This window comes from Poecilia mexicana, unplaced genomic scaffold, assembly GCF_051168715.1.
Source record: "Poecilia mexicana isolate PSO_F unplaced genomic scaffold, ASM5116871v1 scaffold_8, whole genome shotgun sequence".
Taxonomy (NCBI): Eukaryota; Metazoa; Chordata; class Actinopteri; order Cyprinodontiformes; family Poeciliidae; genus Poecilia; species Poecilia mexicana.
The window spans coordinates 24,785,360-24,804,386 of NW_028263377.1; the positions used below are offsets into that span (position 1 = coordinate 24,785,360).

Below are 19,027 nucleotides of genomic sequence, written 5' to 3' on the forward strand. Positions count from 1 at the left end.
TAATATGTAAATTAGAATAAGGTAATGACAGTAAATATTGTAACTAAGTTCAGCAGAGAGAAAATAACACAACAACAAAGCTGGTGTATGAACAGGAGGTCTCACTTTAACAAATTCCACTTGTGCATCCATATTTCATATATTTTTGGTTAAAATGTTTGTTAAAGTTACTTGTATTGGATGGAATATTCAGAAATTTTACTCAAGTAAGAGTATCAATGTTTCACAATAATATTACTGAACTAAGAGTAAAAATTATTTGGTAAAAATGGTATTCAAGTACTGAGTAACTGATCATAAAATCTGATTTAATATTTTAAAATGATATCGTCAAACAGATGTATAAATTCCAGCATTTTAAGAACTAAAATAAAAAAATATATATAATACAAATAAATACAAAACCTAAACTTGGAATAAAATTAAACCCTACAGTAAGTAATATGTGCATTAGGAGAGGATAATGACAATAAATAAATAATAATCTTGGTCTCAAAATGATGCAATAGGCTCACCAGGTAAAAAATATTAGATCAACAAAGCTGGTGTGTGAAAAAGAGGTCTCACTTTGACATAAACTGAAGGTGTGTGTGTGTCTGTGTTTCACACATATTTTTGGTTAAAATGTTTGTCCTTTCTTCATTGAATAAAATATTCAGACATTTTAGTCAAGTAACAGTAACCAATGAAATAATTTCAAAATCGAACTTTATATTAAATTAGTTTGATGATCTGAAGCCTGTAAGTGTTACAGAAAAAGAAAAAACTGAAGAAATCCATACAGGAGGCAAAAGCTTTCCCTCTCTACTGTAAATCTGAGTAGTCTGGGATGAAATGAAAACAGATCCATTAGATCATGAAGCTGTTTTCTCCAGGGAGGACATCAGATGTGGAAACATCAGACGAGGCGTGTAGCAGCATTTACCTTTAACAGGAACGCCGCCATCAAATGAGGGAGGCTCCCATGTGATGATGGCAGAGTCCTCGCCAACTGATGTGCACCTGATGTTGTTGGGAGCGTTGGGCATATCTGGAGGTTACAGTCAGAGAGAAACTATGATTAAAATGAGTCCTTGGATGAAAAGAAAAAAGACATTAGAGGTCATTTAATTTTTTTCCACAGCGCCATAGCTTTTCAAATATGGGAATATCTGCTAATTTGAGCTGAAAGGGGACCTGTTATGCAAAATCCACAGGATTTTTCACTTCCATTTGGGTTTCTACTGCTTCTAAAAACAGACCAAATGTCTAAAGAAAACATACAGATGGTTTTTAGCAATAAGTTAATTTTTATTGGGGTCTGGAAAATGAGCTGTTTCAAAAATCTTCTATATTTAACCCTTCACCTAGCAACCCCAACAGAGATCTGCTTGTAACCTAGCAACCCCGACAGAGTTCCGCTCATAACCTAGCAACTCAGGCAGAGTTCCGCTCGTAACCTAGCAACCCAGGCAGAGTTCCGCTTGTAACCTAGCAACCTAGACTGAGTTCCAGGACATTTGGACAGCTGGTTTTACAGCTACATTCAATTTAAAAATACTTTATTGATCCCAAAGGGAAATTAAAGGTTGATGTTGCTCATTTGATTAAAGGTCGGCAACAGCAGAGGGTGGAATGTAAGCAGCTGCCAAAATAATGCTGATGAACTTTCTTGATAAATATTACTGACGGAAACTTACTACAAAGAGTTTAATCTCAGTACGTGCTGTACAACAATGTTTTGTTGTCGATTTACCACCCAGAAACTACTTGCTGCATTCTTGTTGATTATGAAGGAAGGTCTACTTTTGCTTTTCTGAGATGTACGGTTATATAATTATATGTACGGTTATTTGGATTTAAAGTGATGATTCTGAACTGACCAGACTGAAATCTCATTATCTAAGAATGATTTTGTGAAAAAGAAAGTTTGTATAGCCCACCTTTAGGTGCTAAGAGATAAAGATATAAACGGAGAACTAAACGGTAACTGACCCACAACCTTGATGAAGAGTTCGGCCTTGTCCTCTCCCACTGGGTTGGTCACATTGATGGTGTAGGGACCCTCATCTCCTCTCTCTGCCCCGTCGATCACAAAGCTGCTCATGGTCTTCTCCGTCTCCACGCGGACCCGTCCCTCGCTCTCAGAGATCACCTGTCACAAACTGCCTCCTTTAAACGTGTTTATGAAGAATGTATTTAAAATAATAAAGCCAAATCTAATTTAGTTTTTCCCTGCAATTACAAACTCCATGTCAATAATTTTAGTCTGAAAATAAAGCTAACACGTGTCTAAAATTGTTGTTTTCATTTCTGGAGTATCCACATTTCTTTTGTCAAATTATATATAAAAAACAATAAGAAATTGCTTTATTTGACTCCAATTGTAAGTTTTGACTCCTGTATTTTTTAAATCCAGTGTAAAAAAAAAAAATACAACAAATTTAGACATTTTTAACTGATTTTTCTTTTAAATCACCAAGATATATGCGCAAGATTTTTTGGGCACTATCAGAGCTCCATACAATGTCTTTTAGATGAAGGTTCCAGGTCATTGACGTCTGTCCTGCAGGATTTTGGCGTAAACTCAAACACTCAACTGCTTATTTGGGCTCCAAAAATCAGTAAACAAACAATCTATCTCCCAAAATAAAAACAAGTGCATAACCAGGTGGGGGTTAAAACATTTAAATCTCACCTGGTCTCCTTTCATCCAGGAGACGACGGGGGTCGGTTCTCCCGTTACCTCAACATCTAGGCGGAGTTTGTTTCCAGCCACCACCGTGACGACGTTCCCATCGCCGCTGCCGCCGAAGTTCAGGTGGATTTTGGGAGGTTCTGTCATGTGATCATCCAAAATCATTTAAATTATGAAGATAATTAATAAAGGAATATTTTATCTTATCTTATCTTAATGGCTGCTTAAAAGTTCTGATTAACTTTCAATTCTTAATGTTTTATTACCAAACAGTGTATTGTTGCTTTAATAGTGGATAACTGCATGTAAAACGATGTTTCACTTTTTTTTTGTCTACAACAGTAAAATAATTTTAGTAATTCATCCTGTTTCTCCATCTCTACCAGCTGATCTGATTATGGGAAAGACTGGAAAAAAATGATCTTTTTTTTAAGCTTCACACTTTTTTTTAACTCAAAAATATTGTTGCTATGATTAATTATAATTAAGAACCTGATTTTATTTTTTTCCCAAAACAGCTTTAAAGAGACATATTTTCTAAAAATGGAGCTTTGCTTATGCATTGCTAGTAGTAATACCAGTTATACTGGAAAATTACTTCACTCGTAACATGAGAAAAATATTTTCTGCTAGTGATTTTTTTTAATCAATATTAAGGAATTATTTTCTCCTATATCTTGCTGAACAGTTAATTGTAAGTTAATTTTGTCTTATTTAGATATTTGCACTAAAAAGTAGACCAAAATACTTGGTGTGACTTTGTGTTTTTGCAGTGTATCGTTCCGAAGTGTCCATAAAATATTACGAAACATTTCGTCATGCATCTCTTTGCATAGTTGAATAAAAACAGAAGAATTACCTTCTATGGGAACAATTTCAATCTTGACCTCTAAGAAAAAAGGAAATTATTCTTTGTAAATAAAAACTGCTGAAGGCTTGTGTACGTTTAAAAAATGTTAAGAGCTCACAATGTTTTTTTCTGTATCACCCTCACCTATGAAGTTGAGTTTGGCAGACAAAGAAAGAGCGTAGCCGTCTGGGACGAAGGTATAATCTCCTGCATCCGAAGCCTCTACTTCATCAATCGTCAGCTTGTGGATCCTGAGGATAATTAGGCAGATGTTACCAAACAAACAAACAAAAAACAACTATTTTTACGACCTGTGTTTATCCTGAAAGATGATGCAATCTTAAGGAGTGAGGCTTTCACCTGGTGGGATTACAATCGCCTCATGGATCTCCTGCTTTGATGGAGAAGGAAGGATTACTGTGAAAAGCCCAGACCTCTGGGGTGTGTGCTCCATCTGAGGAAGCTTTTATTGTGTGTTTTCAGAGGTTAATGCCTTACAGACTGCAGCCGATCTGCAAAAATAGGTCAAACGACTAAAAAAACCCTCTGGTAGTAAGTTTGCCAAGCCATTTGGCAGCCAGTGCACACTGCTCTTCACACTGCAAAAACACAAACCTCACCCAGTGTTTTTGGTCTAGTTTCTACTGCAAGTATGTTATCACGCTAGAAAAAAGACTAAACTAACTACAGGAACTTTTCAACAACACACAGGAGCTTATATTGAGCCAATAACACGATAAATACAAAGGGACTAGTTTTGTCTTATTTCAAGTGTGTTAAGAGATTTGTACTAGAAACTGGACCAAAAGTACTTGGTAAGGTTTTGTGTTTTTGCAGTGTACTTTAGAAATACTGGATACTTCTTCAGCTTTTTCACAGTTACTGCAAATACAAATGCAAAGTTATAAAAACAAACCAAAAGTAGTAGCATAAAGGTATAAACTGCTTTTACACAAACTACTAGAACCACATTTTGCTGCTTTCTTTGTAATTATATAATTAAGTCTGTACTCAATTATAATGCTCTAATCGAAGCCCTTTAAGCTCTGAATGACTAAACAGACTGCAAAAACTCTAAATCTTACCAAGTATTTTGTTTAGTTTCTAGTAAAACTATCTTAGTACACTTGAAATAAGACAAAATAACTTTTCAGCAAGAAACAGGAGCTTGTGTTAAGTAAATAAGTCTTTATAATTGATAAAAGCAAATTATTTCTGTAACAAAATGAAATTTTTTTCAATGTTAGAATTGAAACAATGTCACAGTGGAATTAGTACTTGTCCAACTTGTAAGTTAGTACACTTGAAATACGACAAGACTACGATATTTGAACTAGAAACTAGTAAAAAACATTCTAATAACAAACATTTTGTGTTTTTGCAGAGCAGTTTGATGGGAGAAAAGGTTTAATCAGAGCAGAAACTCGGGTTGCTGCGCAGCGTCTGGGAATACCTGCCGATGTGGGAGACTTTGATGCGGTCGCTGGGCTGAACTTCAACGCCGTCTTTGAACCATTTTCCCGTCACATTTTCATCGGACACTTCGCACTTGAACACGGCCTGCTCAGCTGATTTCACCGTCACGTCAGCGATGCTCTGCAGAATCTCCAGCTCCTTATCTGCACAGACATACGGAGGATTTAGCAGGATTAGCTAAAAAACGCGGTTTTACTACGGCGTGGCAATTAATTGGCTTTATGTAAATGAATTGTTGGAGATTTAATTTTTGGGGAAATAGTGTTTGTTTTTTTAACCAATGAACTCTTTGGCTTTCCTTAGTTCACACAGTAACGTCAGCTCACCAATGGCGGCCATCTTGTTTTACAGCTTCTATTTATTTGGACTCTGGATTCAGGTCAACTCCAAGCGTCAGGCTAAGATTTATCTTTTTTTATTAATTACGAGAATAAAGTCATGATTTTATGAAAAGTCCCAAACTGTATATACTTATACACATATAAGTGATGACATAATGCTTAATTGAAATACTTCATCTCTAAACATAAAAAAATCAAAATAATTTGATTTTTAAGCATCAAATTATTATCAGTAGCAAGACTTTGAAATACTCGTTGAAACAATTGTCTATTTTAAAGAAAGAACTCCACGAACTTAGGAAACATATTTTTTTTCTGATTAAAAAAAACAACTTTTTTTTGTAATTTAAATATATAATTTATGGTAAAATTGTGTCTTTTTTCTGCTAGAATCATAACTACGTTCTCATTGGCCTCAATACTCTGTCACATAACTTAAAGAGCAAAATAAAAGCCATTTTTTGAGAATATTTTCTGCAATTTCTTTCTTAGAAAAGAAAGTAATCAAAAGAACGATTACAATTGGAAGTGATATGAAAACATTTTTAAGCCTGGCCGTAATTCTTACAAATAGAAAATCATATTAAAGTGATGTTTTTCATTTAATCAGGCTGAGAGTGAAAAAAACTGACGATTTTAAATCTGTGACGTTCTATTCAACCCCTTTAACTACGACACTCCTAAGTAAAATCCAGAGCAACAAACTCAGAAGTTACTTATATTAGTAAATATATTCTAATCGTGTGTTTGCTTCACAATATCACGAACAATGAGACAGAAACGAGAATCCTTTGATAAATCTGGTGATGAATGCAGATTATTTTATCCTCAGATATTCTCACAGGGAGCTGAAACTGTCACAGCTTCATGTTGATGTTCGCAGATCTATGATTGGACTGCCAGTAATCTCCCCAATTAACAGAGAAGGACGGACGGCAATTTTCACACCATAATCAATTAGCGGATTCGTCTGCAGCGCCTGGAAGCAGAAACCAGTAAGAGGTGGAAACAAAAAGAGCCTGACGAATGCCGAGAGCCGCAGATACAAGGAATTAACCAAGTTTCATTAATTACCACCTAAGTAATGACTAATTTACTCCTTTCCATGCTTGTCAGAATGGAAAACGTCAACATGTTCGGATTAAATTGCAGGGAGATTCGAGCTGGTAAACTTTAAATAGCAGCTGGTTATTATTTCCCTAAGAGCTCAGTGAGATGTTTACCATGTTGGGGATAGAAAAACACAGAAAAGGACGGGTACGTTTTAGCCAAAAAACTCTGATATTTTGAGATCTCGGAAAACTTGGAAATTTTTGAGCTTGAAAAGTCACAATTTTTTTTAGGAAAAAAAAAAAACTGAAATCTTGTGATTAATCCATACATTTTCCCCCCAAAATTGGAAATTTTAGTTTTTAAGTGTCAAAAATTCAGATTTTTTTTGTGTGCAAATTTTCTGAGATTCATCTGAAAAAAAAAGTTTTTTTTCAACTTTTTCAACTTTTCAAACTCAAACAGTTGCTTACAAGAATATATAAAATCAGGGGTTTTTTTCCAAGCAAATTTTCGACTTTTCAAATTAAAAAACTTGTTTTTCAAGAAAATTTCATAGATTAATCTCTAAATATGAGTTTTTTCTAGCAAATTTTAATCTTTTCAAATTCAGAATTCTATGTTTCTCCATTGTTTGTTGCTTTGAGGCTTTTTGGTGAAAATTTACTCGTCTTTTTTTATGTTCTATTTCTAAAACGGCCCCAACACACCGTCATAGTTTACAGGTTATTTAAAAGCCTGTTTGTTTGGATAAATCAAGTCTTCCTTGACCTTCGACCTCCAGCTCGGCGCTTGACTCTCCGCCGTTGGTGAAGGCGTAGTACGTCCCGATGTCGTCTTTAGTGGCTTCGGTGATGACCAGAACGTGTCTCTTCCCGTCCTTCTTGAACCTGTACTTGGACCCGGCCGTGTCTCTGTTCAGCTCGACTCCGTCTTTCATCCTGAGGAGAAAAACTCACAAACTATCAAAACTTTCTCTCACTTATCGATCCAAGAGATTTAACTTGAAACACTTCAATGTAATTTAATTGCTTAATTTTGCAGAAGAAAAAAAATCAAAATTTTTTGTTCTGGAAGCTGATTTTTAATTAATGTAGTTCAGTTTTCCAACAGTTTTGCACAAGTCTCATATTGCAAACAAAAAAAGCTCATTTCCACGTGTCTTTCCTCCACTGTAGGTGTAGTTTGGGTTCAATCCAGATCCTAAAAATTACTTTTTTGCACACAGAAGTAAAGATCTGCTTATCCGTACCTTAAAAATACATAATAATTACAGTTCATGTCCAGTTAAAATACTAAATGCTGTGTTCTGGCTAAACACTTTGTCCTGTGGACAGAAAGGTGACCTTCTGAAGTCGTTTTTAATTATTTGTTAGTTTTTCAGCCTAAAATCCCCACGGTTTTGTGCTCTCACCATTTAACGTTGGCTCCTTCCTCTGACACTTCCACTTCGAACTCCACCTTCTCCCCCACTACAGTGTGAACATCATCCAGCTGCTTGGTGATGGTGACCGGAGGCTCTGAGGACAAATGAAACGCCCTGAGTCGTAAACTCAAAGTATTTATTGGAGGAATTTAACTTTTTGATAAAACTTGAACAGAAATACGTCAAAATATCCAACGGCTCATCTGTAATCATTCTTCAAAGCTGTTTCTCTTTGTCTCTGTGACTGTAAACCCCAGAAATTCAAGCCATCACTAGTAAATGAATAATGTCACAGTGTGCTGCTAAAGTCCTTATCCAAGCCCCCAGACACATCCGTCTTCAGAGGTGGAAGGTGGATCGGTTCCCCTGAGGCGGCCGGAGTCGCATTGTGCAACCACAGGGTGTGATGCTTGATGCTCCGCTAGCCTCGACTATTTGTCATCGTCGTTGCTCCGTTTCCCCTCCAGACATCTTTACTCCCTCAGCTGGTGAGCGCACAAAGTCTCAGAGCCACAGAAATGTGAGCAAGCTTCACTGCAGGTGTTTCACAAGTTTTACAGAACATGGTGGATGAAGTCCTTAAAGGGGACCCATTAAAAGAAACTCACTTTTTGCGTACTTTTGTCTCAACTTCTTCTAAAGACAACCCAAACACTTAAAAAAAATACTTTGGCAATAAAATAATGTCTTATGATGTCTGGAAAATGAGCCATTGCAAAAACTTCCCGTCACCTAGCAACCCAGGCAGAGTTCCGCCCATCACCTAGCAACCCAGTCAGAGTTCCGCCCGTCACCTAGCAACCCAGGCAGAGTTCCGCCCGTCACCTAGCAACCCAAGCGGAACTCCAGGACTTTGGTCAGCTGGTTTTACTGCTGCATAAAGAAAATCTAATTACCTAAGAATAATTCAGTGCAAAAAATGTAATAAAAGTGTTTTGTGCAGCCCACATGTTCATGAAAGCACCTTTAACGCCAGTTTATGGTTTAAATAGAGATCTCACTTTTAATTCTATTGTAACAAAGGATTTAATTTAAGAAAAAAATAAACAGATGCTGTTTTTGGTTGGTTCACTTATTTTGTGACATATAATGAACGAATAAGATCTGTAATCCATAAAACCATTTTTTCTCTAACATCATATTAGAGATGAAAAAATACTGCCTAGCAAATAATTCTTTTGTTGACTAATCTTAGACTGATTTTGTAATTTTTACTTAACTTTCAGCCTTCAGTCTCAAACCAGGAATCTAGACGTTCATCTTCTAATCTGATAAATTTATCAACTCTGTTATTTCTCATGATTAATGCATATAAACTCTTTTTCCCTTTTTAAAAAAGGCAGTTATAACGCTACTGTGTAAGAAATCTAATCCAATAACGGTAATACCTTGAAATGTGTAAATATGATTGTTTAACTGTGTCTTTGAGCTGCACGATAAAAAATGTATAAAAAGGTACAAAATTAGTTTCTTCAGTCAAGTTCTAATAAATATGCCAGCTCACTAACAAGAACAGTTGGTTTTAAATAAAGCACGAACATTTCCTTCGCTGTGCGGCTATTAAATATGACTAAGTCGAAGCAGAGAGCTGCAACGTTTCTGTTTGGCATGAAAGCAGAGAAATAAACAGATTACATCGCAGGCACACAAAGCACAACGAGCCGACAGCGTTTCCCTGCGCTCAAATAAGAAAATGTAAGCGGAGCAGAAACTCACCTGAGTGAGTGAAGTCGCCCCCCAACTTCTTCAAATCTAACAGAACTGGTGGCCGGCGCTAGTTTCAGCAACGGTTTTCACTTGTGTGAATCAAAAACCTTCCAGAGCGAAAGCAGCACCAAACAGGTTTTGTTGCTGCACAAACGGAGTTGAACGGATTGACAACAAATTTGTTGGATTGTGTAAATGTGAGGGGCGATGGCTGACCTCTGATGACCTCTGGAAACGTTTTTATTAATATCTTTAAAACAATGGCGGCACAGATTAAAATGTTTACTGCACAAAACAGCACAAACGTAGCTCAAACATTTGACACCAATTTTGTTAGATCTGGAGAAGCCGGGGAAACTTCTTCACTCAGGTGAAGCTCTCTCTCCTGTGTTTTCCTGGCTGATTTACCTTTAACGAAAAGCTCCGTGAAGCATTTCTCCTCGCCGATCACGCACTCGTATGCTGCGTCATCAGACAGGTTGCACTTGTTGATGATCAGGGTACGCTTGTTTCCCGCATTCTCAAACACATACCTGGAATATAAGATGAAAAACGAAACGCAAAAACAAAAAAATCACAACATGACAACGAATTCAGCAGAAAGAAGGACAACAAGAGGCTCAGAGGCAAAAATGACTCGTTTTGTTTTCTTTCTGCGCTCTGGCTCCTCCCATACAAAAATGCCTTCAGCTTACATCAAAACGTCTCCACCGCCATTTTACAAGAGGCTTTTAGGAGATAGAGTCGTCATGGTTACCGGCCAACAACACCTCAACAACAACACTGGATTGGTGTTTGTCGCAAAGTTAAAAATTCAGAGATTAGACGTAAAGATTAGTGTATTCTCTGCTGTAAGATGATTTCTGTGGCATCTTAAGAATTGGAGAGAAAGCAAAAAATATCTGATTCTTTTCTGTAGATTAGTAATTAATATAGTTATCAAACGTTAGACGCCTAAATCTGTAGCTTATTAAAACAAACTGGAGTGCAAAGCATAAAAGCACAGAAGAAGATTAGAGGATTCTGACTCAATCTGAGAATTTGGGTTTTAATCTGAGAATTACATCAAGATTTATAATTCACATAATATTATAATAAAATGATTAAGAGTTTCACTGTATTATTGGTTGAGTCTAATTTATGTTTAACAAAAATCACAACATTTAGATTTATTTTGAGCTCAATGGAGGGAATACCTCCTCTTTTTCTTACTTTAAGAGTAACATAAAAGTTTCCTCTTGATCAGAACAGGAAGTGCCTTCCTTCCTTCTTTCCTTCCTTCCTTCCTTCCTTCCTTACTTCCTTCCTTCCTATAAACAGCATGACGAATAGCAGATGGTGGAGAGACATTGATGAAATACCAACTGCAACAGCTGTAGCCTCTTCAATAAAACACTAAGAGAAGCCTTTGAAGGAGGCGGGGAAAGGAGGTGGCAGAAGGAGATGCAGGCTGGATGGAGCCCAGCGGGCGAAACGGGCCGAGAACCGACACATGCATACACAGTCTGACTCGTCTCAAAGTCAAAGCCGCGCCAATAAAACTTTAAATGAACACTTTATAGTGCGATCTGTGCACAAACCAGAGCTCAGGCTACGCTTTCCTGAACAGATACTGGAGTAAACTGTACTTTAGTGAATACAAAATGTCTGCGTAGAAGAGTAATAATTCAACAACTACATAAAATCGCTCTTTCTTTTTTAAACCAGATGTCTGAGGAGTAAAAGTCTGGAACACAGATCTGTAGTAAAAGGTAGGGACTGATTCTCTGAATTTAAAAAGTCATAATGACCAAAAACTTTGCATTCATGTAATTCAGTCTGATCTGAGGGACAGCGCCATCTGTTGAGTGGTAAAGATGCTGTGATAAGGGATGTTTTCAATTCATTTGACTTTATTTTAAGTTTACTTGCTTCCTGTAGCAGCCAGGTGTGTAAATAACTTCCAGATAAATATTTTTAATTAACTGTTTGTTTTTTGTTAGATTGAGTGTAAGCGATGAGAAACAGCTTTAACTTTAGCCTATTATTATTAGTATTGCTTTTAAAAGGGACCTACTATGCAAAATGCACATTTTCCACATTTTTGTGCAAACAGTACAAGCACACCCAGATGTTTCTCGGCAATAAGTTCATGTTTTTTGGTGTCTGAAAATTGAGCAGTTTCAAAAACCTCCAGAATGTGACAAATCAGCAAAGCCCATCCCGTTACCGAACCAGCGGAACTCCAGTACGTTACCTAGCAACCCCATCGGAACTTCAGCACGTTACCTAGCAACCCCAGCGGAACTCCAGCACGTTACCTAGCAACCCCAGCGGAACTCCAGCACGTTTTGGTCATCTGGTTGTTGCTGCTATATGTGCTATAGATCTTCAAAGAAATAAATATTTGAACTTTAAAGGGGATTTATTGTGCAAAAGTTCACACTGTCCCTGTTTTTATACTTCCATTCGAGTGTCTACTATGTCTAAAAACAAACCACGAACTTTGAAAAACCTTTGAAATTTAACTGCAGCTGGTAACCCAAGTTAAGCTCCAGCACGTTAGGTCGGCTGGTTTTACCGTACAATGGCTGCTGGAAAAGACCAGTGTTTTGTTGACTTACCATCCAGAAACAACTTAGTGGATTCTTTTTGGTTGTGCAGGAAGCTCCACTTTTGCTTTTCAAAGACGTGCAGTGGTATAATTGCGAATCTGTTTTCAGCCATTTTAACGTACGAATGTAAACACTGAGTTGGCCAGCACAATTTTGGATTTAAAGTGACAAGAAGCCCTAAAATAGCTCATTCTGAACTGAGCAAACTAAAATCTCATCATCTAAGATTCATTTTGTGTAAAAGGAATCTAACGAACATGTTTTTGATGTAGCTCATAGATTTATCCAACCTTCAGTATTGCTCACACATTCAGGTGGCTTACTTGGCTGACGGTTTGATTTCCTGCCCGTTTTTCAGCCATTTCACTTCGGCCGTGGGGTCAGCCACTTCCACGGTGAGCTGGATCCTCTTCCCCTTCTCCACAGAGTAGGCTGAGTCCAGCTTCGTCAGGAAAGCTAACGAGAAAGGATCATGTCAGCGCAGCTCTGGTGCAGCTTTAAGAGAAAATGATCCACGGCAGCCGGCTCTTAGCAGTAACGGGCTAACAAACACTCCACCTGTCATCCAGCCTGTGTAACCTCCCTCCTGAGGCCTTTAAACGCTGCCAGTATTTACAGCCGGCTGCATTAAACAGGTTTAGTTTCCTCCCTGCCGTCAAATTTCTCGTGCACATTCTGGGTTTGTCTCGTAAAATGTCTCCTCTGCGACTCACCATCACTCTTCTTGGACTCGGCCTTCATCTTCTTCAGCCGCTTCAGCATGCCCCTCAGGTCCGTGATGCCGTACTGAAAGGCAATCTTCTCGTAATCACAAGGCTTGGCTGCCTTTAGGATTTCCCATACGTCAACCTCTTCCTTTGGCCCCTCCGGTTTCTTCTCCTTCCTGAATATCAGCGTTGATGCAGACGGAGAGTTAAATCTGATGCAGGCGAAGTCAAAATGTGGATTATTTTTACTTATCTTACCGTTTCTTCAGCAAAACGCTAAAGTCCAGCTCACCAGCATCCTCATCCCCCTCTCCTCTGAGAAAAAGAGACATTTAGTTATGGTGAATTTATTCTGTGAGTTTTGAGTTTAGCTCTACTTAGTTTTAGAACAGTTTTTATTACTTATTATTTGTTATAGTAGCAGTTTTATGGCTAATTTTGGCAGAATACCCAAAGATTTTACTCAAAATAGTTTCACTCAAGTAAAAGTAAATCGTAATCATCCAAGAAAATACTACAACAGTAAAAGAGTATTTGGTAGAAAGTCACTCAACTACTGAGTAACTGATCAAGTCATCAATCATTTAATATTTAAAAATTACATAATCAGACTTAAAAAAAATATAAAGTTAAGTGAAAATGTTATACTTTAAGGACCAAAATGACAATAATTCAAATAAGTAACAAAAAATAACAAAATCAGGGAAAATAAAATGTTTCTAAATCAGTTTCTTTCAATAAAAAATGAAACTTTAACAGAAACTGCAGGTGTGTTTCTGAGTCTGGTGAGTTTTTGTTTGTTTTTCATTCCAGTAAGAGCAGAAATACTTCATAATAATAAAATTACTGAAAGTAAAAAGTACAGCGTAGTAAAAAAAGTTAATTTAAAAAGAAATTACTTTAGTAAATGTAACTTTATGTAACTGTTTATGACATTTTTCCCATGTTGTAAGTTAATTTTTCTAGCAATGAAACTAGAACTTTTAATCAACGTTAAGGAAATATTTACTTAGAACAAGCCTCTGTATATGAAATTTACATTTAAGTTAGTTTGTCTGACTTCAAGTTTATTAAAATATTTGCTGTAGAAACTAGACCAAAATTACTTGGTGAGATTTTGTGTTTTTGCAGTGCAGGGACAATGACAGCCCTGATTTTCATTTGCTCTCGTCGCTCTAATGATGTTTTTACTGAAATAAAACCTGTTTTCACATCACTTCCATCATGGAGGGTTTTAATGACAGGAAAATCCTTAAACTCTGTTGATATTTTCAGATGCTGTGTTGCAGGGCTGACATCATTTTCACGCTCAGCCGACCTCCTTTTACTCATTTTTTACTCTGCGTGCGGACGGTGCTGTCCTGGGAGGATTCGCTCCCCTCAGGACAGCCGGATGAACGCCGTCCTCAGATGATCCGCTCGTTCTGGAGCCGGCTTTGAAGTTATTTGGATTTCTCTCGGTCTCAGATGAGTTAAATGAACCTCAAACACACGAGGACGGCGCTCACCATGATGTTAGAAAACAACAAAAACCAAATCCTGCTGATGCTTCGTGGAAATCGCCACGCAGACTCGACACCCCCAGGACTTTTTCCCTTCTCATTTTCCTGCTTATATGTTAATGTAAAAGGCTGATTAAGGCTTTCTGATCTAACCAATTTCAATTAATCAGATCCTCCCTGACATTTAAAAACATATTCAGATGAAAAAGCTTATCGCTAAAACTATCTAATGTCCAAATGATTCGCTCAGCGCTCCACATCCTTCAGATTAGGTGTAAAAATATTAAAAATTACAAATATTAACTCTGTAGGCGATTAAAAAAAAAATACATGTATTTATAGACGCCCCTTTTGTTCAGTTGTGAAAAATATAATTTCTGAGATTTATTGTGCTTTAAAGGCAGATATATTGTCCCAGAGTTCTGGACTTTCTCAAAATAAATCTTTAAGTTTATATAAAAATAGATGAATTGCTGTAATTTCATAAATCATTTAATTTGGTCTCTATCTTTGCTGCATAATTTCTGTTCTGTTGGAGTTATTATTGTTATTTTTCTGTATAAATAACCAAAATATTTAATAAACATATTTAAAAAATGTAATAAATGTACAAAAATGTATGCATGAGGCTGCAACTGTGTAGACTAAATAATAATAAATTAATTGTATATAATTTAAGAGTAGAAATTGTGACATGGAGCAAAAATTAGATAAAGTAAATTCGTAAATATTTATAATAGGGATCATTAGATGTAGAAGCTTTTGCTTCTTCCTACTTTTCAAATTATTTAAAATTATTAGATTTTATTTATTTTAATCTGCTACATTTGTATTTGTGATTTTGTTTGTTGAAGCACTTTGTGATTTTTTTATCTTTAAAGGTGCTACATAAATAAATATTTTACATGCTAGAAAATATCTAAAAGAAAATAAAATTGAGTTTATTTCTGGTTTTTCTGCAGTGGATCTGCTTTTACCGTCTTTAAGGTGAAAACTGAGAAAACTTTAGGTGAAACCACAAAAACAATAGAAGTGTAAATTGTACAAGTTGAGAAGCTTTCGTTGTGGAGCGAATGTTTTAAATGAGAACAACACGTCGTTTGGTGCCAAAGGCTCAGCGAACTCGTCGTCTTTTTGTTTGTCTGACTCTGTTATCGTTTCACTTTACAGACACTTTAAACTCTGGGTGTTTTCACCAGCAGATTTGGTTCCAATGGGGACCAAAGCTGCAACATTTGTTACATTTTCAGCTGCTGCGGTTCAATTTCACGCTGCATCAAACGATCCAAACTAAGCCAGTTCCCCTCCTCACCTGTGGGGGCGCTGCATCAAGAACCACGGAAAGAAACGCCTCTGAAGAAGACACTGAGCTCAACAAACAAAATGCAAACTTCCTCTGATGTGAACTAAAAAACCAACTCAAAACAAAAAAACGCAGATTATTTCTGTTATAATTTGGGAAAATGTTTTATTAAAAGTGAAATTAGAACTTTTTTTTTAATAATAATGAATTATTTACTGAAAGGTTACTTATAAGACAGTTTTGTCTTATTTCAAGTGTATTAAGATATTTGGACTGGAAACTAGACCAAAATACTTGGTAAGATTTCGTGTTTTTACAGTGTAGAGTTCAATTAGCTGTTGTGAATGAACCATAAAATCTCTTAAAAGCAGATCTGGGTAGAGTAGAAAGAAATTTACTCAAAATAAAAAGTATTTGGTAAAAAGCTACCTAAGTAGACTTTGATTAACTTAAACACTACATCATCAGATGGACCAAAATATAAAGTTAAGTGGAAATTTTGGTATTTTAAGGAAAAAAATCACAATAATTCATATAAGTAACAAAAAAATAACAAAATCTGGCAAAATAAAAATTTTTTTCAATAAAAAATGTATGAAACTTTAACAGAAACTTTAGGTGTGTTTCTGTGTCTGGTGTGTTTTTGGTTTAAACTTGTTTTTCATTCAGTGGGTAAAAAAATCCAGAAATTTTACTTAAGTAAAAGTAGAAATACTTCATAATAAAACTACTGAAGTAAGTAAAAATAGTCTTAAAGTAATTTTTTTTCTTTTTCAAAACAGTTACTCAAGTAAACGTACCTGAGTAAATATAACTAGTTTCTACCCAGCTGTGGCTAAAAGACGCTGAAACTCCTGATGACATGCAGGAAGTAGAAGCTCTGAGACGCGACAGGAAGAGAGACGGCGATCCGCAGAGCGACACTCACGATCGTTTGAACGCCTCCAAGATGTTGTCCTGCTGGTCCTCCTGCACGGCTGGAAGCAGCAGACAGAAACAGGAAGTGAGGTTAATCCGTTACGCCGCGCCGCAGGAGCAGTGATGACCTGGACGACGGCTCTAATGTCTGCGGCGCTCTCCGCGTTATTGGCTGACACAGTCAGTTACGCCGTTATGGCGGACGCGTTGAATGGGAGATGACAATGATGTGATTACGTGTGGGTCTGCGGACCTACCCGCCACGGAGACTTCGAAGGCGCAGCTGTCGCACTTGTCTTTGGCGGTGACCTCGCAGCGGTAGCCACCTGCGTCTCCGTCCACCACCTTGATGATGCTCATCTCGTAGGTGTAGATCTGACGGCACAGAAACCGAAGCACAAACAGTCACTGCAACTACAGGTTTGGTAAAAATCTACATAGTCACATTTAATAATGTCATTATTCTTCTTTTTTTTAAGTTGAAGCCAAAATGAATCAGGATTTTTAAGTTTTTCTTCATGTTTGTTATTGTTTTGTTTTTTTACCTCCATATATCCACTTCCAAAAACTTGCGTTGGCCCTTTAAGGCTGGAAAACGTCCAACACTGACAGGTTTACAGCCTGTAGAGCAACGGTGAACAGGCTGAGACAGAGAAAATGGCCGCGTACCTTGGTGTTTCTGTCGTACGACTCCTTGAACTGCAGGTGCTTCCCGGCTTTGCTGGACAGGTCGAGCCACTTCCCCTTCAGCCACTTCATGACGGGCTTCCTGCTCAGCGTCGACGAGTCGACTTTGGCCACAAACGTGATGTCCTTCCCTGCCAGCAACAAAGACGGACGACGTTTTTATTCCAGACAGATGAACAGTTTGTCCTCTTGCAGAGTGGACACTTGTAAAAATAAAAAAATATACAACCTTGTTAAAATATTGGCTTTCTGTGATGTAACAAAATGAAACCAGCATAAGAAAATGTTTCCCACATTTAATGACTTACAGTCTGTAAAGTTTAAGAGAAAAACTAATTAATCTGCTTGGTGTAAGAGGCAGAAAACTTAAAGAGATCCAGGATTAGTTGAACATGTTGGCCTTAATATGTTGTAAGTTTTCTATTAACTAAAAAAATGCTGTTTGTGATAAAAAACCACTCATAATTACTTCAAAAATGTACATATTTTATTTTATACCCCTGGGATCGCCATTTTTTCACCTGCTGGGTTGACGACGCGTTTTGGTCCGTTCTGTACTGGAGTCTACAGAGTGAACACAGGAAGGCTAACTTTACCTCAGCAGCTGTTTATCATATTGCATCTGACTGGTGTAATTTTAGATAAAGCCACATGGTGTCACTGTTGGCTGCAACTAAAAATAAAAATAAAAACAATGAGGTGAGTCCGGATTGCTTCCCACAAGAAAACACAAGAAGAGTGCAGTGGGAGAGAGTCTGAGACAAACACAACTTCAGAAGGACCCAATCTGTACCCTCAACATTTCTCTCTAGAAGACTTTGAGTCATTTGTATGAGCAAAACTGACAAAGGCTTGAATGGATGATCATTACCTTAACAAGCTAAAAAATAAATACAGCGCCTACAGTTTTTATCCACAAAGCGCCTAAACCCCTCTGCAGCCGGAGCGAATAACGCTGGGAGAAACATCAGACAGACGACACTGGAAGTCCTCTGTCCTCTTCGTCTCTTTGGTCCTCCGGATCTTCATCACCTCTGGTGAATTCTACATTTCAATTGATTTCAACGCGCTCTAGATCAACTTGAAAAGGCTTAATGACGTTACTCATCTGAGCAAATGTTGCCAAATCGAAGTGAAACATGTTGAAACTGAACCAAATATGGGCTTCAACTATTTTTGTACAGATTGTTGCACCATAGGTGGGAAAAAATTCCCTTTCTTTTACTTTACATCATAAAATGATGTAAAGTTAAAGTTAGCTTTTTTTACTTGTTTTAACGTCTTCTGTATAACTCAGTTTATTTTGACAAACCTTTGGTGGCGGTGGCGCTCTCCGGCTTCAGCACAAACAGACTGCTCTGCTCAGACATCTCACCACCTTCTCCTGGTGCAGCATCTGAGATGAAAATTCAATCACAAATTAGAGCAGGAAAACATGACCCAGCGATGAATCCACAGACAGAACGAAGACAAACGGACCAAGCAAATCACTAAAGCGTCTCTGAACTGTCAGGGAAAATATCTGGGTTTAATTTAAGGGCAAAATGTTTTGGTTTTTGAAGATGTCATTTTTAGAAAATAAAGGTTTTTTCCCCATAGAGCAGAGTGATGTCAACATGTCCAGAGCGGCCATCTTGTTTTACAGCTTCTATTTATTTGGACTTTGAATTCAGATCAACCTTACAATAAAATATAAACTTCACTCTATGATTTTTTTCTTTTTTAAATATCAAAATAAAGTAATAATATTCCAAGAATTCAGTCATGAGAATAAAGTTCTATGACAATA

The 19,027-nt window shown here is 37.1% G+C and overlaps 1 protein-coding gene across 1 annotated transcript in view; it reads right to left on the reverse strand.

Moving 5' to 3' along the window:
• The window catches only part of mybpc2a (myosin binding protein Ca), a 34,364-nt gene extending 15,735 nt beyond the window's left edge, over positions 1 to 18,629 (reverse strand). Inside the window, exons 1-16 of the mRNA XM_014992684.2 lie at positions 18,551 to 18,629; positions 17,221 to 17,369; positions 16,809 to 16,926; positions 16,562 to 16,610; positions 13,087 to 13,143; positions 12,835 to 13,004; positions 12,445 to 12,577; positions 9,936 to 10,060; positions 7,809 to 7,914; positions 7,166 to 7,335; positions 4,981 to 5,146; positions 3,672 to 3,778; positions 3,537 to 3,566; positions 2,678 to 2,817; positions 1,975 to 2,134; positions 926 to 1,030 (exon numbers count right to left, since the gene is read on the reverse strand). Of these exons, the coding sequence (XP_014848170.2) occupies positions 926 to 1,030; positions 1,975 to 2,134; positions 2,678 to 2,817; positions 3,537 to 3,566; positions 3,672 to 3,778; positions 4,981 to 5,146; positions 7,166 to 7,335; positions 7,809 to 7,914; positions 9,936 to 10,060; positions 12,445 to 12,577; positions 12,835 to 13,004; positions 13,087 to 13,143; positions 16,562 to 16,610; positions 16,809 to 16,926; positions 17,221 to 17,369; positions 18,551 to 18,608 (1,843 nt within the window). The 5' untranslated portion in view covers positions 18,609 to 18,629. The remainder of the gene's footprint in view (positions 1 to 925; positions 1,031 to 1,974; positions 2,135 to 2,677; positions 2,818 to 3,536; positions 3,567 to 3,671; positions 3,779 to 4,980; positions 5,147 to 7,165; positions 7,336 to 7,808; positions 7,915 to 9,935; positions 10,061 to 12,444; positions 12,578 to 12,834; positions 13,005 to 13,086; positions 13,144 to 16,561; positions 16,611 to 16,808; positions 16,927 to 17,220; positions 17,370 to 18,550) is intronic.
• Between the last annotated feature and the right edge of the window lie 398 nt (positions 18,630 to 19,027).